This window comes from Nicotiana sylvestris, chromosome 11 (genome assembly GCF_000393655.2).
Source record: "Nicotiana sylvestris chromosome 11, ASM39365v2, whole genome shotgun sequence".
NCBI classification, from domain to species: Eukaryota; Viridiplantae; Streptophyta; class Magnoliopsida; order Solanales; family Solanaceae; genus Nicotiana; species Nicotiana sylvestris.
Genome location: NC_091067.1, coordinates 57,970,888 through 57,996,003, shown reverse-complemented (window position 1 = coordinate 57,996,003; position 25,116 = coordinate 57,970,888). Strand labels below are relative to the sequence as shown.

The 25,116-nt window shown below is 36.4% G+C and overlaps 1 protein-coding gene across 1 annotated transcript; it reads left to right on the top strand.

The window, feature by feature from the left end:
• The first annotated feature begins 12,313 nt into the window (after positions 1 to 12,313).
• LOC138881072 (serine/threonine-protein kinase-like protein CCR1) lies at positions 12,314 to 12,901 on the top strand. The gene has a single exon (XM_070161272.1). It carries the CDS (start codon positions 12,314 to 12,316, stop codon positions 12,899 to 12,901), a length of 588 nt encoding a protein of 195 aa, XP_070017373.1.
• The last annotated feature ends 12,215 nt before the right edge of the window (positions 12,902 to 25,116 follow it).

Here is a 25,116-nt window from a genome sequence, read left to right as displayed (position 1 = left end):
AAGGCCCTCGGGACCTCAACCAAACTTGCCAACATATTCCATAACCTCATTCAAACTTGTTCCAACCTTAGGAATGCTCAAAACAACATCAAAACACCAAATTCGCATCGGATTCAAGCCTAAGAATTCCAAAACCTTCTAAATTACGCTTTCGATCAAAAACCCAACCAAACCACGTCCGAATGACCTGAAATTTTGTACACATATCCCAAATGACACAACGAAACTACTGCAACTTCCGTAAATCCATTCCGACCCCTATATCAAAATCTCACCTATCAACCAAAAAACGCCAAAACCTCAATTTCGCCAATTCAAGCCTAAACCTTCCACGGACTTCCAAAATCCATTCCGATCACGCTCCTAAGTCCCAAATCATCCAACGAAGCTAACCAAATCATAAAAATTCCGATCCGAGATCATATACAAACAAGTCAAATCTTGGTCAAACCTTTCAAATTTCAAGTTTCAACTGAGGACTGTTTCTTCCAAATTCATTCTTATTACCCTAAAAACCAAAACCAACGATTTACAGAAGTCATAATACATCGCACGGGGCAGGTCACTCTCGAGAACTGACGAGCAAAGTGCAAAAGCTCAAAACGATCGGTGGGTTCATTACATCCTCCCTCACTTAAACATACGTTCATCCTCGAACGAGTCAAGAAACATACCTGAAGCCTCGAATCGGTGAGGATATCTGCTCCACATCTCCCGCTCGGTCTCCTAGGTAGCCTCCTCCACGGGCCGACCTCTCCACTGCACTTTCACTGAAGTTATATCCTTTGACCTCAACTTCTGGACCTGACGACCCAAAATAGCTACTAGCTCCACATCATAAGTCAGATCATCATCCAACTGAATCGTGCTGAAATCCAGAACATGAGACGGATCCCCAATATACTTCCGGAGCATAGAAACATGAAATACTGGATGCACACTCGATAAGCTGGGTGGCAAAACAAGCTTATAAGCCACCTCCCCAATCCTCCGAAGCACCTCAAAAGGCCCAATGAACCGAGGACTCAATTTCCCTTTCTTCCCAATTCTCATAACACCCTTCATGGGTGAAACCTTCAATATAACCTTCTCACCAACCATGTAGGACACATCTCGAACCTTCTTATCAACATATCTTTTTTGCCTCAACTGCGTTGTACGAAGCCTCTCCTGAATCACCTTCACCTTTTCTAAAGCATCCTGCACCAAATCAGTCCCCAATAGCCTAGCCTCACCTGGCTCGAACCAACCAACTGGAGATCTACACCGCTTCCCATACAAAGCCTCATATGGAGCCATCTGAATACTCGACCGGTAGGTGTTGTTATAAGCAAACTCTACAAGTGGTAGAAATTGATCCCATGACCCTTCGAAATCAATGACACAAGCACACAACATGTCCTCCAATATTTGAATAGTGCGTTCGGACTGCTCGTCTGTCTGAGCGTGAAAAGTTGTGCTCAACTCAACCTGAGTACCCAACTCTCGCTGCACACACCTCCAAAACTACGAAGTAAACTGAGTGCCCCTATCTGAAATGATGAAAACTGGGACACCATGCAAACGAACAATCTCTCGGATATAGATCTCTGCCAACCGCTCTAAGGAATAGGTAGTACACACAGGAATGAAGTGCGCAGACTTGGTCAGCCGATCCACAATCACCCAAATAGCATCGAACTTTCTCAAAGTCTGTGGAAGTCCAACAACAAAGTCCAAAGTGATCATCTCCCACTTCCACACGGGAATATCCATCCGCTGAAGCAAGCCACCCAGTCTCTGATGCTCATATTTGACCTGCTGACAATTGAGACACCGAGCTACAAATCCCACAATTTCTTTCTTCATTCTTCTCCACCAATAATGCTGCCTCAAATCCTGATACATCTCCGCGGCACTCGGATGAATGGAATACCGCGAGCTATAGGCCTCCTCCAGAATCAACTCCCGAAGCTCATTCACATTAGGCACACAAATCCGGCCCTGCATCCTCAACACCCCATCATCACCAATGGTCACATCTCTAGCATCATCATGTTGAACTCTGTCCCTAAAGACTAGCAAATGCAGATCATCATACTGGCACTCCCGGATGCAATCATATAAGGAAGACCGAGAAACCACACAAGCCAATACCCGACTGGCCTCCGAAATATTTAACCTCACGAACCGATTGGCCAAGGCCTGAACATCAACTGCTAGAGGTCTCTCCCCAACTGGAATATATGCCAAACTCCCCATACTCACTGCCTTCCAGCTCAAAGCATCGGCCACCACATTGGCCTTTCCCGGATGGTACAATATAGTGATATCATAATCCTTAAGCAACTCCAACCATCTCCGCTGCCTCAAATTAAGATCTTTTTGCTTGAATAAATGCTGAAGACTGCGATGATAAGTGAACACCTCACAAGACACGCCATACAAGTAATGCCTCCAAATTATCAACGCGTGAACTATGGCAGCCAACTCCAGATCATGAATGGGGTAGTTCTTCTCATGGGGCTTCAACTGACGAGAAGCATAAGCAATAACTCTACCCTCCTGTATCAATACACAACCAATCCTAACTCTCGAATCATCACAATACACGGTATATAAACCTGAAGCTGATGGCAAAACAAACTCTAGAGCTGTGGTCAAGGCTGTCTTGAGCTTCTGGAAGCTCTCCTCACACTCGTCCGACCATACAAATGAAGCACCCTTCTGAGTCAACTTGGTCAAGGGCGATGTGATAGATGAGAATCCCTGAACAAACCGGCGATAATAACCCTACAAACCAAGAAAGCTGCAAATCTCTGTGGTTGGGGACGGTCTGGGCCAACTCTGAACTGCCTCTATCTTCTTCGGATCAACCTGAATACCCTCGCTGGACACCACGTTCCCTAAGAAAGCCACTGAACTGAGCCAAAACTCACACTTGGAGAACTTTGCATAAAGCTTCTCCACTCTCAATCTCTGCAACACAACTCTCAAATGTTCCGCGTGCTCCTCCTGACTACGTGAATACACCAGAATATCGTCAATAAAGACTATGACAAACGAATCGAGATAAGGCCGGAACACGTTGTTCATCAAATGCATGAACGTTGTCGGGGCATTGGTCAGCCCAAAAGACATCACCAAGAACTTATAATGACCATATCGGATCCTGAAAGCTGTCTTAAGCATATCCGAGTCCCTGATCTTCAACTGGTGATAACCTGAACGAAGATCAATCTTGGAGAACACCCTCGCTCCCTGAAGCTGGTCGAATAAATCATCAATGCGAGGCAAAGGATACTTGTTCTTAATTGTTACCTTATTCAATTGCCTATAATCAATGCACATTCTCATCGTGTCATCCTTCTTCTTCACAAACAGAATCGGCGTACCCCAAGGTGACACACTAGGGCGAATGAACCCTTTATCAAGGAGTTCCTGAAGCTGTTCTTTTAATTCCTTCAACTCCGCTGGTGCCATACGATACGGCAGAATAGAAATGGGCTGAGTGCCCAGCACCAAATCAATACTAAAATCAATATCCCTATCCGAGGGCATGCCCGGCAGGTCTGCAGAAAACACATCGGGAAAATCCCTCACAATTGGGACACAATCAATACTAGGAGCCTCAGCTCCGACATCCCTCACAAATGCTAGATATGAAAGACAACCCTTACCAACCATACGTTGGGATTTCAAGAATGAGATCACTCTACTGGGAACATAATCAGTCACACCTCGCCACTCAATCTGTGGCACACCCGGCATAGCCAATGTGATTGTCTTAGCATGACAGTCCAGAATAGCATGACACGGAGATAACCAATCCATGCCCAAAATGACATCAAAATCCACCATGCTCAATAGTAATAGATCCACTCGAGTATCCAGACCACCAATTGTCACCACACACGACCGGTACATACGGTCTACAACAACAGTATCGCCCACCGTGGTAGATACATGAACAAGTAAAGCAAGAAACTCACGGGGCGCACCCAAATAACAAGCAAAGTATGATAACACATAAGAAAAGGTGAACCGAGATAAAATAATATAGAGGCATCTTTGTGGCAGACTGAAACAATGCCTGTAATAACAGCATCTGAAGCAATAGCATTGGGTCTGCCCGGAAGTGCATAGAAATGGGCCTGACCACCACCTGATAGACCTCCCCCTCTAGGGTGACCCCTAGCTAATTGGGCGGGTGGTGGTGAATTAACTGGCACTGGAGCCGATGACTAATTCACCCACACGCCTTAAACTGGAACCAACATAGCACATTACCGCGCAATCAACTAATTAATAGTGGACTCCCCCACTTGGCTCGAAGCCATAGACCAAAACATACACCGTAATTCATAACACATATACTTTATTGCTTCCATAATACCAAAGTGAGATTAAACTCAATCCGTCATAAGCTCGTGAAACACAGACCATCTGGTACTTTATATCTTCTGCAAATCTTGCATTCACTCTCGTAGTAGTCAAGCCTACTCTCTTGAGAAACCCAAATTCAAATTATAAAACATATATTTCCCTGGTAATAGAGATCTTCCAATAAATGACACAAGGGATTAGGAGATAACCCCACATGTTTTGCCTCAAACTAACATTTCTATATACCTTCCACCGTCATAAACATTACGCAGTCACTTAAACTTCCTGAGTCTGAACTCAGACTGCAACATAAAATTTACTCCACTCCCAACTAAGAAACATGGGAAAATTCTTCACACACCCATAACTCGGGGCTATACCTCAAATCAAGATAAAAATCGAGCACATAATAGTCCTCCTATCCTCCAGTAGACCCTTCTCGTCGCTTCCAAATCACATGAATACATCTCGCAGTCACATCACACTCATCATGTAACTATCCAGTCATCACCTCCCTTAATAGGGACACAACAGAATATATGGATCCAGAAACACACGTTCACGAAATTAATAGCTCAAGGCTCAAACTATAGGCAAAAATCCAGCCTCGAGTCCTCCAAACTGGCCCAACATCAACGCACAGAGATCACATCTCGCCCCTCGATCAGGGAATCATAAGCCATTGATGCATATCCGATACCGAGCGCTCATGCGCGCATACGAACGCGTGTAAGGGATTCAAAGAGTTACTTTTCAAGCTGAATCAAGGACGCACGATAAGAATTCAAAAATGTGAAATTTTTCCTAAAGGTTCTACAACCTCTCGAGGATAAATACAGGTGTCTCCGTACCGATCTAGGAGACTCTACTAAACTTGCTCATGACTCGTGAGACCTATGTAACCTAGGCTCTGATACCAACTTGTCACGACCCTAAACCCAGACCCGGTCATGATGGCGCCTCTCGTGAAGACAAGGCCAGCCAACTAGTCCCAATTCAATTTTTAAACAGTTAAACATTAATAAACAGTCTAAGCATGAGTAAATAAACCAAAGACTAAGCAAAAGATTTTATAATATGCGGAATGCAGCCCAGACACAACCCGATACCGGGGTGTCACAAGTCACGAGCATCTACTAGGGTCTAAATACAACTAAAAAGTCTGAAATGTACAAAATATAGACTAATGAAATAAAGTGAGAGAAAAGCAGTGCTGCGAACGCCGGCAGCTACCCTGCTAAACTCCGATGACTCTGCCTCCGGTCAGCCAATATTCGTTACCGGGTTTAGAAATACTTGAATCTGCACACAAGGTGCAGGGAGTAAAGTGAGTACTCCAACTTAGTGAGTAATAATCATAACTAAAGTCTGAATGGTAAGAAATCACGAAAAGTGCATCAACATGTTGTATAGAAGCAGTACAAAACCAGTAAAAAAGCAATGAAGCTGAAAAATCTCTTAAAAATATCTTAGCTCAGTTTAACTTCTTTGAAAATGATTTTTCAACGGTTACGCAAATGAATGCCAAACAATTAGTGCAGATAAGCACAGAAAATCCGCCCCTCGGGCACATATACACAATTAAACAGGTAAATAACAGGAAAATAAGAAAGATAAGCACATAAGGTTCGCCCCTCGAGCACAGTGTCAACAATCCGCCCCTCGGGCAATATCTCAGAATAACACCAGCCCCTCGGGCAATCACATAGAACAATACCAGCCCATCGGGCTATATCTCACATCACAATGGGTACCCGCGCACACTGGGGGTATGCAAACTCCTAGAGGGGCCCCTTACGGCCCAAGCGCAATATCAAGCCACCTCGTGGCATCATAAACACGCTCTCAGCCTCATATCAATATCAACAAGCCACCTCATGGTGTACATATCTCAGGACCTCAGCCTCATAATCAAATCAGTGTATCACCGTTGTGGCATGCAGCCCGACCCAGAAGATATCCTCACAACACATGCCCTCGGCCTTACTCAGTCAAAAATCACATAAACCTCTCGGGCAATAGTAAAACAGTGTTTCTCAGCCCAAAACATCATTTAAATATCATTTGAGTATTAAAACTGAGTGAACATGGTTGAGTTTTGAAAAACAGTGGAAAATAACATGACTGAGTTCAAGTATAAAGTCAAAATAGTGAGGCAATATCAACAAAAATCCCCGAAGGGTTCAAATAGTTGGCACGAAGCCCAAATATGGCATTCAGCCCAAATAATGATGATAGCAAATAGATTTCAGTTAAATATAAGGTAAAATCATCAATCGGGATGGACCAGGTCACAATCCCTAATAGTGCACGACTCCACGCCCGTCATCAAGTGTGTGCCTCACCTCAATATAGCACTACGATGTGCAATCCGGGGTTTCAAACCCTCAGAACATCACACAATCATTACTCACCTCGATCCGGTCCAAACTCTAGCCCGGGATGCCTTGCCCGCACGAATCAACCTACGGATGCTCCAAATCTAGACACAATCAGTACATAATCATTAAAATATGCAAAGGGAACGAAGCCCACTCGAAAATATCCAATTTTACATCAAAATCCCGAAATTGCTCAAACTCGGCCCCCCGGGCCCACGTCTCAGAATCCGATAAAATTAACATCAATGGAATCCTCATGCTTACACGAGTCTATACATATCAAGAACATCAAAATCGGACCTCAAATGGCCCCTCAAATCCCCACTCAAAGGTCTCTTAATCTCAAGCCTTAATTACCATTTTTGCTACTGATTTTTCCATGGATTTCAAGCTTACAATGATAGAATTCATCATAGAAACAAGTTTAGGGATCAAAAAATCTTACTTCTATGAAATCCTCTTGAATTCCCTCTTCAATTAGCTCTCCCAAGCTTCAAAATCTCCCAACAATGGAGGTACTTAGCCTCAAAATCGCGGAATAGCCCTTTTAAATCATTCGGCCCAGGCATAAAAATCCTTCTTCGTGAACGCGGTCAAAGCCTCGCGTTCGCGAAGTACAAAATTACTTTGACCAAATTTTCTTCACCGCGAACGCGTCCTACCATTCGCGAACGTGAAGACTTGGCTCCCTAACCCAACGTGAACGCGACTCCCTTTCCGCGAACGCGAAGAACAAATAAATCCTCAAACCTAGCTGCTTACTTCCCCTACGCGAACCTGGAGCCTCCCTCGCGAACGCAATCACGACGAACCCAGCCCTTCGCGAACGCGGAGCCTCCCTCGCGAACGCGAAGGCTAAAATCTCCACCTCACCAGCTAACCCTTCGCGAACGCGAGGGACTACTCGTGAACGCGAAAGCCAAATGCTTGCAGCACTGAACAGAAATTTTTCTGCAACTTTGCAAAACATGAAATGGTCCGATTGATCACCCGAAACTCACCCGAGACCCTCGGGACCTCAACCAAACATGCCAACATATCTCATAACCTCATTCAAACTTGTTCCAACCTTCGAATGCTCAAAACAACATCAAAACACCAAATTCGCATTGCATTCAAGCCTAAGAATTCTAAAACCTTCTAAATTACGCTTTCGATCAAAAATCCAACCAAACCACGTCTGAATGACCTGAAATTTTGCACACACATCCCAAATGACACAACGGAGCTACTGCAACTTCCGAAAATCCATTCCGACCCTTATATCAAAATCTCACCTATCAACCGAAAACGTCAAAACCTCAATTTCGCCAATTCAAGCCTAAACCTTCCACGGACTTCCAAAATGCATTCCGATCATGCTCCTAAGTCCCAAATCACCCAACGGAGCTAGCCAAATCATAAAAATTCCGATCCGAGATAATATACAAATAAGTCAATCTTGGTCAAACCTTTCAAATTTCAAGCTTCAATTGAGGACTGTTTATTCCAAATTCATTCTGATTACCCTAAAAACCAAAGCCAACGATTTACATAAGTCATAATACATCGCACGGGGCAGGTCACACTCGAGAACTGACGAGCAAAGTGCAAAAGCTCAAAACGACCGATCGGGTCGTTACAAAAAGGGAACTAGGGTTTTTAACATGCTGAAATAGATAGAAGAACAACATGAGCAAACCGTTTTAAACATAGCAAAATCATAGACAACATTAAAATCGGAGAAGATCTCTTTTGAAAAAACTTAAAGGAAAACCCTAATCGTCGAAAAATGAAGAGTCGTTTTGAAAGAAAAGTTGAAGAACCTTCGAGAAAGCACTTACGAAGTTCGTAGTAAATATAGATCTAAGATAGATCTGAAGAAAATTGCAAGATCTAAAAGATTAGGGTTTCAAAAAACCCATAAAAGATGCGGAAGACCTTGAGAGTTACCGATCTAACCAGGAAAGTCAAGGATCTGCCTTGAAAGGCCATGAATGGCCGGAGAGAGGTCATGGATGGCCAGAGAAAGGCCATGAACAGAGGTCGAGCAAGGAATGGACCAGATTCCTTCGAGGTCTGGCCATGAAACCATAGAAACAAACACTCAAGAGCCATAAAAGGCCGATATACATCTCAAATGGCCATGAGAGGCCATGGATTAGGCAGGGGTTGAGGTGGATTAGGATGGAATTAGATGGCGGCGGCTAGGGTTCATGTGAGGTTGTAGAGAGAATTGAGAGGGAAGTGATTCAAAGGCGGCGGGTGGTGGGAAATGAGTTAGGTTTAGGGGTCGTTCAGGGTTTACAATGGTAAGGGTGAACGGTAGTCGTTGATCTAAATGATCAACGGCCTAGATTTAAAAGGGTAGGTGGGGAATCCGGGTTGGGCCGGTTAAACTGGGTTAGGGGTCGGGTTAAAATAAAATTGGGTCGGGGAAATTGGGTCTGATTTGGGGTCTGATTTAGGCTACAATTTAAATGCAATTGGGCTATTATTTAAATAGCCAATTTTCCCCTTTAAAATTTATAAAAAATAGTAAATAAATTCTGGAAATAACTTGAAAGCATTAAAATTATTTGTAATATATAATTAACAATTTTAAAAATGCAAGGCTTAATTTTATGAATATATAACACAATTAAACTTTAAAAAGGGTTAAAATTGCAATTATATGCAGTTAGCTTTATAAAATACTAAATAAGATTGTAAAAATATGTAAAATTACCTTAGCTATATTTTGGCAAAAAATAATGAAAATCCAATAGATGAATTACCAAAAAATAATAATCTTGGAAGTAATTATTGAGATTTTATGGATAAAAAGAGAAATAGATTGATTTAAAAACTTTTAAAAATTATGGAAAAATAATAAAACACTTGGATATGCTTACATATGCATATATATATCATTTTGAAGTTATTTTGCATATTAAAAATATATAGGAAAAATTGGATATCAACAACCCTATTAATGTGGCTGATATGTTTTCTTTCCAATTTTTGTTTGGTTAACAGAGTAGTTTTTACTTTGTGCTTACTTGGTTTGTAATATTTTGAACTTTTCACTTCTTATGTTTTTAATATTTTGCTTATGAGTTGTATTGTCTTGGATTTCATGTTCTTTGCTTTTCAAAGATAGGTCTAAGGCTAAAAAATACGCGATTTGTTCTTATTATCCCTTCCTCGGTATTTTTTTTTCTCTTTTTTTTATAATTAAAATTTTAATTTTTATGCTTATTAGCATGTTAATTTTATTTTTCAGATATTTAAGTTGTAAAATGTCATTGCCTAATTGGGAAACAAATATTTAAAGTTAAGTGTAGAATTTAATTTGAATTCTTTTATTTTTTATATAAAAAGCTTTTTCTTTTTAATTGGTAAACAAATATTTAAAACTAAGTGTAGAATCTAATGTTAATGCCTTTATTATATATATATATATATTGTATTTTTCTTATTTTCTTTACGGTAAATATACAAATTTATACTTATATTACTGTCGCTGTTTTACTTTTCCCCCCTTAATCTGTTACATTAAAGTATTTTTGGTTGAAATTATTAATCATCTGTTAATGATAAAGGTAATCATTATGAATTGCCTCATAAAATATGGGAGTAATAATAAATGTATAAAAAATGCAATAATGTGCCTATATGTGTTGCTGAAGTCACATGAATGATTAGAAAGTTTAACACTTTCTTACCCATGAACTTTTCGATTTACAAGATCGATTCTTTCGTCTAAAGTCACAATTATCTCACCATTTTGGTTTTAATGGTTGTCTTGTATTTGGTAGCTTTTACTTTAATATTTTCTCGCAAAAAGAAAAAGGTGTAAAAATATTTCTATCTGACAGTAAAAATATATGAATGAATAAAGGAATAGTATGTGACAGAACAAGACAACGTTAGAAAATGGTTCATCTTTTTTATGAATAATTAACCAAAATAGCCGTCCACCAAATCTTTTAAAGTAATAATAGTTGGTAGATGTATAATATATATATATATATATATATATATATATATATATATATAACTATATATAATTAATGTATATTTATATATATCGGCTAGAAAAAGTAAACAGTGAATTTGACTGACTATTTGAGTAACACTCCTTTTTTATTGCAATTTTAGAAAAAATAAAAAGATGTGTTAATGAATTAGTATCATAATTTAAAAAATATTAAAAATAAGAGATAAATGTTGGTAATATAAAAGATAAAATAAGCATTTAAAAACACCCCGTTGAGATATTAGAGAGATAATGTCTATTATTCAACGTTGGGAGGAGAGTTTGAATTTTTAAGCAAAGTTCGGGGGTGTAAATGATTCCCACTTATTTCCCTTTTCCTCACTCATAAATGCTACTATTACTTGTAATAATATGACACTATTTGTGAACAAGACTTAACTAAGAATACAAAAGTCTATGATTATGAATAATATTTACTTCTAATTATAATCATTATACGATGCCCTGGTTATTTTTCCATGTATATATTTAATTTCTTTGCTTAAATATTTGATTTCTAACTTCTATAATATTTTTATCGACTTACTTACATTGAGTATGGTTGATAGTATTGTATGACGTACATTATATACTTTTTTATTTATATAATATTATAGATTTATTTACTAAATTTATTTATCTATATCTATACTATATTAAAAGCACAAAAACCCTTAGCGAAATGTCGTTCGCATTTTTTACCCTCTAAAAATAGAGTTTATATTGGACAAAATTGTAATTTAAGTTAATTTCCTACTATTTAGAATTTTAAATTTAATTCTCATTAATATACTTGGCCTAAAATTTAGGACCTTCCTTAAATTGAAATTTCTCTTCGTTAGGCAATATAATAAAACCTTTAAATATTAGATGTCAAACCCAAAATAACTAATGATTCGTTATTAGATGCGTATTTTCTTTTATTATTTATGTTAAGAAATCTAGGAATGTTTTCTTTTTTACCTTTTTTATTTTAAGAAATTTTAGAATACTTTATTTTATTAAGAAAACAATTGACTAAACATAGAATTAAAAGTAAATTACATTCCTCTAATTCCATGTCATCGAAGTTACACTTTATTTAAAACAAGTGACTAAAGTGTTTACAATTGACTAAACAGTTATGAACTCTCAAAACATAAAGATTCAAAACATATGAAAATCAAATTCTTATTGGAAAAAATATAATTATTGTCAAATATTTAAAAATTAGAATAAGCTAATGTTTAGAATTTAAATTAATAAAAACTAACTTATTTCTTTTAACGTTGAGAACAAATAATTAATTTATTGAATTAACTAATTAGCAAATCCAATTCAATTATTTTACAAATTTATCATATAAGAAAAGTTATTTGATAAATTGACAAAACACTTAATTTATTTTTAGGCGAAATGGTTTCCTGGCCACTTAAACTTGTCGGATTTTTTAAAGCCGATACATAAACTTTCTATTTTTCCATTTGAACACTCGAACTCATTTTTTTTCATAACTAATAAACGCATCTGACAAAAGACCATGTGCGCGTGTATTACACATACACATACGTGTCCATCTAGTCAGCAAATGACCAATGGATGTCTTACACGTCAAGGGAGCAAAAACCCTAACCCTGGTCCCCTCTTTAATGCAAGCCTTTTGAATGAGCCTGATTTGGTAAAGAGAGCCAATGCTGCTACGATTATACACACCAACAGCCGAGAATTTGAGATGGAGCTAGAGATCCTCTGCAGTGTTCGCCACAGCAGTATAGTTAATTTGTTAGGTTATTGTGCAGAAATGGGGGAGCAGATTCTTGTTTACAAAATCATGCCTCACGGAACGCTTTACGACCACTTCCACGACGGTCTTTCTTGTCTGAGATGGAACCTTAGGCTGAAGATTGTAATGCAGGCTGCAAAGGGGCTCGAGTACCTTCACAAGGAAGTTTCTCCTCCTATTGTGCACCGTGATGTGAAGAGTTCGAACATTCTGTTGGACGCTGATTGGGGAGCTCGTATTGTAGATTTTGGATTGCTTACACCTAATAAGAAGGATATTAACGGAGATGTGACAACTGATGTCTATAACTTTGGGATCGTGTTGCTAGAGATTCTTAGTGGAAGAAAAGCTTATGACCGGGATTGCACACCTTCAAGTATTATTATCTGTTAATCTTGTTCTGATCGAGTTTCGTTTGGTCCAAGTGATGCAAAACTTAGCTTCAACTCTACAATGATAAAATATACAACTTTCCACCATTTTCACGGTCTGAAAAAATGAAAAAAAAAAATTGAAAATGGAGCTTCAGATTTTAAAAATGGAGAGGGGGTATTTTAGAAGGAACAAATAAGAACACAACCCATTTTGTACTGTTGGGCGTTGGAAAGGGGGGTTTTCACGCTCCTGTGGGTCGTGTTCCTCACGTGGGCTGTTGATTAGGACCAACTGACGCTACATGGGCATGGTCAATGGTCAAATATGTTTATTAGTTATGGAAAAAATAAGTTCGAGTGTTCCAATGGGAAAGTTATAAGTTTATGTATCGTCTTTTAAAACCCCGTCAAGTTTAAGTGGCCAGGAAACCATTTCGCCTTATTTTTATAAGAAGAGTATCGATGGTGAAAAAAATCATAAAATATAGCAAAATCAATTATAGTATAAAATTAAGATTCAAATCGATAAAAGTACAAATTAGCAATAAGATAAAATTTTAGAAGACAACCAGATTATAAATAAATTGTCATTTGTTTCTTTCTTGCATTCAGTCCAACAAATAAAAGTGTCTCGCTAAATATTTATACTAAGTTTTTTCTTGTAAAATATTAGTTCAGTATTAGTCATTCTTTAAACTTAACATTGTCATTATCAAATTTTAAGAAGATATAATGCCAACTTTTTTTATTTATTTTTAATTTGTGTTATTTGTCAAATCTTTAAAAAAATTGTGATAAAAAATATTTTTATATTTTATTTTCAGTATTAGGTCACATAAAAACAATAATTTTTATAAGTTTCGCCATAAATCTGGTTAAATCACAATAAGACTTTAAATAAAATTCCTTCATTTGTTAAGCTAACTAATGGGAATAATATTTATTATTTTAAAAAAGATTCTTAAATTTTATTTTATAAAATAAATTATCTAATAATATGTATGTAATTTTTAAAATTTGTGTATTTATTGATATAGGTACACGTGCAAAGCGTGTACCCTGAGACTAGTATTATTATAAAAGCACGAATGTTAAAATGCTAAATGTAGAAGATGAAAATATCCCTGAAATATTGACCGACAATTATACCCTTTAAAGATTAAAGTATTCTTTTAAGGCGAAATACATAAACGACCCATTTAAGTTGTCCCCAACGATCAATTAAATACTTCAACTGAGCCCATTTCCAGTTAGACACTTCAAGTGACTATAAAGTATATCAAGTAAATATCTGATTCAGTCAAGCCACATCGCGTGTAATACACACTCGAAGACTATTTTAAGAACCAATTAATATTTGACACATGGCTAACAATAAGAGTTAAAATTATACCATATTTAATTTAAAAAGAAAAGAGAACCTCCCACCTCATTTCTGTTCTTCTTCCAAGCCCTCCCCACCACCCGTAACCCTGTTGTTCTTCTCCAATACATCTACCCCATTTTCCCCTCTTCACCTTTGTCTTGAGCTTGTCACTGCGATGACTATTTATTCAAGAATTTATTTTGTAATTCAAACAAAACAACAATAACCCATTTCTTTTTGTTCAGCTTTTTATTTTTTTATTTTTGATTTAGTTACTTTTTAGCTATTGAAATACATAACTCATATGAGACAAAAAGAAATTGCGAAAATTTTTACAAAGAATGAAATCTCTATATTTTCTGTTGAGAAAGAGTGCAAGTCAAAATATTTTTAATTTTCAGCTTCAGTTTCTATTTCTTTAAAGATTTTTGACTTTGAAATAGGTCTAATGATTAAGGTTGCAGTGAATAGAGTTTAGTGGTGTTTTTGGGTGTGTTTACATATATGAAATGGTGCATTAATGGTGGATAAGGAGAGGATCCGTCGGCAATGGAAGGAGGGAAAGAGAAAAGTGTTCTAGGCCACAAAAAGACACTCACGCGCTAAAGGTTTTGGTAGAACACACGCATCTGCCAGGTCAACTAAGGTATTCAAAAGTCATAGTTCTATTGATTAGAAACGTCTAATTGAAAATAGGATTAGTAGTTGTTTGTTAGGGACAACTTAAAGATGCCATTTATATATTTCGCCTTCTTTTAAATATTCAACTTCATATTGGACAAAATTGTATTATTTGTGATTCTGATTATTGCTCATGAGTTTGAAACCAACTCAGATTTTACCTCTATATCTCTAAGGGGTCGTTTGGTAGGGTGCATAAGAATAATGCTGAATAGAGTGTATTAGTAATGTTGGTATTAGTTATGCTTGCATTAATTATGCTGGTATTAGTTATGGTGACATATTTCTTATCCATTGTTTGGTTTGATGTATTAAATCATTATGCAATTTCTAAAAGAATTATTTGTTTACAAATATGCCCTCAAAACCAATCCACCACTTTAACTTTCTAAATGGAACATATGTTGAGAAATATTTTTATATGGAAAAAAGTTTTAAAAAAATTATTTAATTTGTCTACCTATATTGTAAAATAGAACTAAATATTTATATATAAAAAAGGAAATATGCTAAGTATTTATTTATTTACTAGAGCTATAATTTTATTTCTCACTATTTGGATTATTTTAAACTTCCATCAATATAATAACTAGCATAATTTAATCAAGCATAAATGTTGAAGGACAATTTTGTCTTTAACTAAGCTAATGCATGCATTAAAACTCATTGCATTGCTAATACCATTATTTTCTATGCATTAGTTATGCATAGGATAATACCAAATAGGATGTATAACTAATGCTTGCATAACTAATGCATAGGTTCAAAATATCTACCAAACAAGGTATTATTAATACACAAAGTTAATGCATGCATTATTTTATCTAATGCATCCTACCAAACGACCCCTAAATAGCTTCCCCTTTATTAGGATAAAGTCTATTCTGACTCTTGTTTAAGTATCAAATCACTTCGCATGGTCAAACGCGGCTTGAAAGTGGTATATTATATGCCAATGATTCATCACTCATAAGGCTGAATCGGGCGTATCTGGTCTAGTCGTTCGAGGAGTCTTCCATAGCAAAAGTTACACGGAAATAAAATATTTTTACAAGTTTGAATCCTTTTGGTATACAAACCAAACATATCTGCTTCCATCCACGTGTGCAAATTTTAGTTGAACTACGTTCTCCTTTTATGCCTTAGGTACTTCAAAATATGCTCACTCAACTTCATGTATAAAGATTTAAGTATACGCCTTCTTTAATTTGGCAGACAAGGTTTTTTTTATCTGAATGGAAGAGGTTGGTTAAGGTGACTATATATTTTTTTTATCAGTGTGTCATGTTGTAAAATAGTTTCTTGCTATTAACTTATCTTTAATAATTCAATTTGAGAGTACTCTTCAATTTGACAGTGAATCAACTTGAAGCTACTTTATTGCATCCGTGACACTTCAAGTGTTGCGGAGCTTTAGATTTACACGAGCAAGTATATTCGTGGACGAAGCATAGAAAGAATCACGTGCTTTCTAACTAGAGATAAAATTAATCAGAATAGAGATTGGATTAATCCTAATCGAAGTTGAATTTAGAGATTGGATTGATGCTGATGGGAGTTAAATGATTTTCTTCTCAATACTTGTATTTAGATATAAAATTTTATTATAATTGACAAAAATTAGTGTGCAATACAACAGAATGCAAAAAGTAATGTCATAGGAAACATGAACGACTAAATGACTCTTTATTTTTATTTTGTTCATTATTAATGTATCTTAATCTAAAGAAATATGATTTCTATATACTTAAAAACTTAAGGCTTATCTAAATAAAGTAAATTATTGAATCACAAAAATAATATAAGTTTCGTTCCGTTATTTAAGTAATTTTACAATTTTAATCACAATAACTATGTAATCCTTTGATTGTGTCAAAATATTTTTAACGAGTTGGTTTGGATATCTGTGCAATTGAAAGTCTGTTACTTGTTGTACGCTTTTCGTAATATTTGACACAATCAACTAAATGAGCATTATTTGACGATTGTTATAAAATAAAGATTATAAAGTAAAGACAAGTATAGAGAGAAACTGATATATTATTCGAATTCAAACTGATGTACATAATGAACTGAAATCTCTTCTATTTATAGAAGAAAGGAAGTTGCTGTGTAAGCTGCTACTGCAAGTTGCTGTGTAAGCTGCTACTGCAAGCTGCTGTGTAAGCTGCTACTATACCAGATATGGATAATCTTCTACTGAGAGCAATGTTTATCCATAACGGAGTACTGAATGGATAAGCTTATTATACCCGGTATGGATAATCTTCTACCTAGGGTAATGTTTATCCATAACCGGGTACCGAAGTGATAAGCTTCTTCAGGAAGCTTATTTCCAATAGAGTACTAAATAGATAAACATATTTACGGTGGAGTCCCATATGGATAAGCTTCTTCAGGAAGATTATTTACAACAGAGTACTTAATGAACATCCATAATATAATATATTTATAACACTCCCCCTTGGATGTTCATTAAAAGATAATGTGTCTCATTAAAACCTTACTAGGAAAAACCACATGGGAAAAAAAATCCTAGTGAAGGAAAAAGAGTACACATATTTAGTAATACACATTGCTAGGTGCCTCACTAAAAACCTTACAAGGAAAACCCCATGGGAAAAAACCTTAGTAAGGGAAAAAGAGTGCATCGCATATTTTACTCCCCCTGATGAAAACCTTGTTTTCAAATATTTGAGTCTCCGCATTCCAATCTTGTATACCATCTTCTCAAAAGTTGAAGTTGGCAAAGATTTAGTGAATAAATTTGCTGGATTATCACTTGAACGGATTTGTTGCACATCAATGTCACCACTTTTCTGAAGATCGTGTGTGTAGAATAATTTTGGTGAAATGTGCTTCATTCTATCTCCTTTTATAAATCCTCCCTTTAATAGTGCTATGCATGAAACATTATCTCCGTATAATATTGTGGGTCTTTTATCACATTCCAACCCACATGTTTCTCGAATGAATCACTGATCTCAATCATATTCACTCCCTGCTTGCCGGTTTGAGATCGAGCTTTATGGGTATCGGATAAATAACCTGCATCTGCATTACCAATACGATCTGCACCACTTTTGTTAGCATTAGCAAGATAAATAAGTGCACCATCTACACCGAGATAGAGTATTTCAGGACCAAGGAGCTCCTCATCCTCTTCTAGAGGTTGGAACGGATCCTTATTCACTTCAAGTGATTGAATATTCATTGGTGTACTTAATGGGTACACTTTGTCCATGTAAAAGTATTTTTAAGACCCTCTTGGAGCTCTTCCGGAGTTCCAATAAGATTTATGTCACCAACATAAACAGCAAGTGTAACAAATTTTGATGACATTTTCTTTATAAAAATACATGGACAAATAACATAATTTATGTAACTTTCTTTCAGCAAATATTTACTGAGGCGATTATACCACACGCGCACAGATTGCTTTAAACCGTACAAAGATCTTTATAATTTGATCGAGTACATTTCTCAAGACTTTGAATTATATGCTTCGGGCATTTTCAATCCTTCAAGGATCTTCATATAGATTTAGCCAAATAAGTCATATAGGTTAAGACTTGTATCTAAATGGTATGACATCTTCAAGTGTCTGGACTGCTAGTCCGATCCTCACAATCTTTTACAATATTGTGCACTATATTGTATTAAATATATCGTCGACGATCATTTTGTGTCAGTTCCGAAGCGACATAACTTGTGGAGATCTCATCACTTTCTTTATTTTCAGGTACCTGAACTTTTTCGGGAGTTTCATGAAATGTTATGTCGTGGGCTCTTCTAGAGCTTATTTCCTCCTCATTTTGATCATTAGCTCCTACTATTTTTCAAGGATTGTTACCTTTGGAACCGATTGGTCTACCACGCTTCATGCGTACAGTAAACTCTATCCTTCAGGGACTTTAATTTTAATAGGAGCATTTGCAGCTGAAATATGATATTTAATTTTGGATCAGCAAATGCTTCTGGCATTCGACTTGAATTATCTTCTAAGTGAGGATCATGATAATTCGATTCATATAGCATATTTTTCAACTGTTTATTCCATCCCCCAAATGTTAGAAAAACTAACATATATCCCCAATCATCTTTGGGAAACATATCTTTGTGTATTATGGTAGAGAAATTAATCATATACCACACAACAAAAGATAGTAAAAATATTTGGTTTCTGATCCTAAACCAATTGTGAAGGGAGGACTTATCATATATTGTTGATCTGATGCATACAAGTGCTGCTATATGCAATTTAGAAAATCTTAGACCAACACATGAAGCTTTGTTCTCATAAGCAATGGTTTAGCCATTAATAGGAGGTATTCAATGCTAAACCAGCTTGGATATAAACCAGCATTATCAAGATGAACTGTCTTGATTTCATAATCTGAAAATTATGCTCTTAATCGAGAAAAGCAATTCCAAATGCCAAACTGCAGGTTGACAATAATTACACATGTAACCATCTCATATATGCACCTATAAGTGGTTCACATGATAGGTGAACGGGCCCATATTCACCTTTTATATATTTCAGAATCAGGGGTCTTAGTCCCAACTTTAGCTGGTATAATCAATTCATTATGAGAACAAGCAACACATGAGAATTCCTGAAGAATCTTCTAGTTCTTTAGTATATGCTTATCTGAATTCTCAAATAGCTCATTTAAAAATGGCAAATGAAAACTTCAAGTTTATCATGTCATGTGCTATCTCTTAGTAAACTTCTGGTTTACTATGGCATAAACTTTTGCTTTAGTAAACTTCTGGTTTACTGTGATACATGATATAGTACAAATTAAAGAATAAGGCGGGTAACTTCTCACATACATATTATTTTACCCCCTATGATTGTGGAAACATGAAGATTATCAATCTTCCAATCATTTGTAGTCTCAATATGATAGCCATTTGTATTAGTAAACTTCAGGTTTACTACAACATATGTTTTGACCATAATCATATAATATGAATGACATATTTGTATATAAGCTCTTCGAGAGCCTTCATTTATTATCCACAATCTAATATTTATCTGGCACTACTGGTGTCATGTATTCTTTAGGCAAACATTTAGCTCTTCAGGAGTTGTTGATACATTTTGTACTATCAAATATTGCTCAGACACTGCTGGTGTCATGAGAGAAAATCACAATCAAATAAACAATGTAAAACAATTGTTTAAGCACACGAAAACTCCTCTTCATAATATTTTTCCACTTCAGGAGGCAATTTCAATTGTGTTACTTCTTCAGGAGCAAATTTAAAATACGAAATATTGAGTATATATTCTCTCAATTATATTAACTCTTCTGGAGGTGAATTGTAATGTATTCACATCAAGAGCGCGTTCATATTTACCCGACTTATTAGTATTGTCACATTCACTTCAGGGAATGGATTAATATTATCAAAAGTTCTCATCCTTCAGGAAATCGAACATAATTATCTGAATGCGCATTAATCACATCAAATTGTGATGCCTCAACCTCTTTTAAAATATTTACTACTTCAGGAGCAAATCGAGGCGTGCATTTAATATAGAGAATATTTATGTAGCTTATCTTCAATTGTAACCATAGAAAGCCTAAATTATCACTTCTGGTGATCATAGACATATACCACTTCTGGTGGTTAACAAAATATAATTACAATGAGATATATGAAATATAACTACTTCTGGTGGTTGTATATTTCTTGCAAACTCTGCTAGAGTTTAAGTTGATCTAATAATATTATCCATATTCTTTAAAATGACATAAATAAGATATATTATAGTAAACATCATTATCAAATCATAATTTTTCTTTATGTACAACAATTACATAACCATACTATCTATTACAAATAACAAAAATTAAAATATTTACATTTCTACAGATTCACCACCGATTACATGACTTGTTTCTCCTTCTGGGAGTGCAAGGTAATCAGTTACATCCAAATGCATGAAGTCTAAATTATCTTCAGAAATAAAATTTGCTTCAGCATTTTTCTCTGTCTTCTTCAGGGAGGCTTGATAAAGCTCAACCAGGTGCTTTGGCGTACAACAGGTACGTGACCAGTGCCCTTTTCCTCCACATCTATAGCATGCATTTTCTGCATTTGGCGCTTGCACCGCTTCATGCTTTTGTTCCTTCCTTTACCACTGCTGGTGGTGAGGAGGCTTTTTTGGTGCATTATTATTACTATGATTGGGGTTTCTTCCCCGACCACGGCCATGACCATGACTGGGGCCACAACCTCTTCCACGTTTAGCTTGGTGGAAGTTCGTCTCATTCACTTCAGGGAATGGACAAGAACCAATAGGTCGACTTTCATGATTTTTCATTAATAACCCATTATGTTGCTCTGCAATAAGAAGATGTGAGATAAGTTCAGAATACTTTTTAAATCCCATCTCTCGATATTGCTGCTGCAGGAGCATATTTGAGGCATGAAAAGTGGTGAAAGTTTTCTCCAACATATCATGATCAGTAATATTATCACCACATAATTTCAATTGGGAAATAATTCTGAACATAGCAGAATTATACTCACTGGTAGATTTAAAATCTTGTAGCCTTAGATGAGTCCAATCATATCGTGCATGTGGAAGAACGACCATCTTCAGATGGTCATATCTATCTTTCAAATTATTCCACAGTATGACTGGATCTTTAACAATAAGATATTCCATTTTCAGGTCCTCATCAAGGTGATGGTGTAGGAATATCATTGCTTTGGCACGGTCTTGGTTTGATGCCTGATTTTTGTCTTTGATGGTGTTTGTCAGACCCATCGCATCAAGATGAATTTCAGCATCAAGCACCCAAGACATGTAGCTTTTGCCCGATATATCCAAGGCTACAAATTCAAGTTTAGAAAGATTTGATATTATTTAGGAAAAGAATGTTCTTACCTCTAATACTTTCAAATTATTTGCTCGAGATGTCAGAGTCTCGTGCTGATAACGTGTTATAAAATAAAGATTATAAAGTAAAGACAAGTATAGAGAGAAACTGATATATTATTCGAATTCAAACTGATATACATAATGAACTGAAATCTCTTCTATTTATAGAAGAAAGGAAGTTGTTGTGTAAGCTGCTACGCAAGCTGCTGTATAAGCTGCTACTACAAGCTGTTGTGTAAGTTGCTACGCAAGTTGCTGTGTAAGCTGCTACTGCAAGTTGCTGTGTAAGCTGCTACTATACCAGATATGGATAATCTTCTACTGAGAGCAATGTTTATCCATAACGGAGTACTGAATGGATAAGCTTATTATACCGGGTATGGATAATCTTCTACCTAGGGTAATGTTTATCCATAACCGGGTACCGAAATGATAAGCTTCTTCAAGAAGCTTATTTCCAATAGAGTACTAAATAGATAAACATATTTACGGTGGAGTCCCATATGGATAAGCTTCTTCAGGAAGATTATTTACAACGGAGTACTAAATGAACATCCATAATATAATATATTTATAACAACGATAAAAATTTTATTTTCTTTTTTACAAATTATATAATACTTGACTTGAGATATTCGTGCAACGCACGAGTATAAAGACTAGTACTATATGAAAAGCAAGAGCCCATTAATTAAAAAGTTAAAATACCTTTTTACCCTTATTATTTTAATAACATATTAAATTTTTAAAAAAAAACTACAATGAGACACCTACAATACATAAAGACGCCTACAAAAAGAAAACAACGAGGAAAAGAACCTGTTATTATTATGCCTGTATTTGTAAATACAGCAGTAACATACGTAAATATAAATGATATAACTGAAACAAAAATTAATTCGAGCCCACTGAATTCACAGTGTTTCCTTAAGGAATTTAATCCCCTCCTAGTACCCAAGGTTATGGATTATTTCCTCCCAGGATAGAACGAATTACACACTGATGTAGCGGTACTTCAAACCCCAGTGTTTCAGCGAATACAAAGTTCGGCAGCAAATCATACTTACGGATGCTTTGTTTGTAGTTTAAAACAATGCAGAACAAGGGAGGAAAACTCAGAAGTCGAATGGAAATTCTGAGAGGAAGGAATGCAAATTATAGCCAACGTTGAGTTTTTGGTGAAGAGAAGATCAATAGCTCTCAATTCTGTTTCGGTGTGTTTTCAACAAGCTACTTGCACCATCTATTTATAGTGCAGTTAGCTGCTAAACACGGACCCACTACCACTCATTTAGTGGAGCACTTGGCCATGGTGGACGGAGCACCAGGCTGCTAACTAATGGAGCAATCACTTGCTATTATGGAGCAAGCATTTGGCAATGGTGGGAGACGCACAAATCCACAGATTGGAACATATCCGTTACAAACACGAATATTATTACGTTAATATTTACTATTAACAAATAAATTTGGTCCAAAAAATTAATCAATCAATCTATCATTTGACCAAATCCAAATCCAAATCCAAATCCAAATCCAAATCCGAAGCCGAAGCCGAAGCCGAAGTCGTAGTCGTAGCCGAAGCCGAGCCGAGCGAGCGAGCGATGACGACGGCGCGAGGCTTGCCTTCTTCCTAACTCTTTAAGAGCTACATGAAGTGCATTTGTATATAAACCCACCAAACTCCTTTTCCTCTACCAATGAGGGATAATGTCTCATTAAAAGGAGAGGGAAACTTAAAATTTTACTCAAAATTTTCATTTCCCTCCATTTCCCATTCACCCTCTTTTTAATACCTTTCTATATTAAAAAGAAACTCAACAATCCCCCACATGAATGGGGAATGGCTATATCATGGAAGTATGCATGAAAAACTTGTGTGATTTGTAAGCAAGGATTAATTGCATCTGGATAAGTAGGTTTCCCTTTGAACTTTCCGTAGTTAACTTATGTCGGATATACTCGGTCAATCGGTAGATTTGATATCTTTGAACCGTCGAACTTTAGTGTATACCTAGACAACCATAAGTCACACAATCAATCCCTTAACCGTCTTTGGTTCTCATTGTTGTGTTCGTTTCAGCCATGAACACTGCCTGGTTTCATAAGTGCGTAGAGAATTGGCCTTGCAAAATTCTCCTTGAAGCGGCTAACACTTCACACTTACATAGGTGATTCCTAAACGTGTCATCCCGTAGATACACTATTTGATATACCCTGTATCAAATTTAGAAATCATTAAAAAGCCTTAATGCTTTATCCTTGGTACTGAACATTGTCTCATCACGAGAATGGACTAAAAATTTTTGTTGACAATGTTTAATCGTCATTAATGACTTTGTTTGATCTCCTTGAACATAGATCTTGGGATCTCCAGTCTTCTAGGTAGAGTAACCGCCACAATGACTTGTTCTCAGCCATAGTCCCATTCCTCTCGATGATTTCTCAACTACCTCTCTAGTTAGGCCTTTTGTAAGTGGATCCGACACATTATCACTTGACCTTACATAGTCAATCGTGATAATTCCTCTAGAGAGTAGTTGCCTAACGGTTTTATGTCTTCGTCGTATATAACGAGATTTACCGTTATACATAAAACTCCTAGCCCTTCCAATTGTTGCTTGGCTATCACAATGTATGCATATTGGTGCCAACGGTTTAGGCCAAAATGGAATGTCTTCCAAGAAATTCCGGAGCCATTCAGCTTCTTCGCTGGCTTTATCTAAGGCTATGAACTCAGCCTCCATTGAACCGGTGATCCAATTTGCATCACAATATCCTTCAATCACCGCAGGATATTTACTGTAGTGCAAATCAAAGTTTTGGGTATGTTCTAAGTATCCCAAAACTCGTTTCATTGCCATCCAGTGAGATTGGCCTGGATTGCTCGTGTATCGACTTAGTTTACTTATAGCACAAGCTATATCTGGTCGTGTACAATTCATGATGTACATTAAGCATCCCAACACACGAGCATAATCCAATTGTGATATGCTTTGGCCTTTGTTCTTTGCTAGTGCAAGATTCACGTCAATTGGAGTCTTTGCAACTTTAAAGCCCAAGTGCTTGAATTTTTCAAGTACTGTCTTAATATAATGAGATTGTGACAATGCCAGGCCTTGAGGAGTCTTTTGGATCTTAATCCCCAGAATTAAATCTGCAATTCCCAAGTCCTTCATATCAAACTTGCTAGTTAGCATACGCTTAGTAGCATTTATGTTGGCAATGTTATTACTCATTATCAGCATATCATCCACATATAGGCAAACAATGACTATGTGAT

Bases quoted from the DNA above. Each gene is read 5' to 3' on its own strand.
- LOC138881072 (XM_070161272.1), top strand. From the start codon at position 12,314: ATGACCAATGGATGTCTTACACGTCAAGGGAGCAAAAACCCTAACCCT.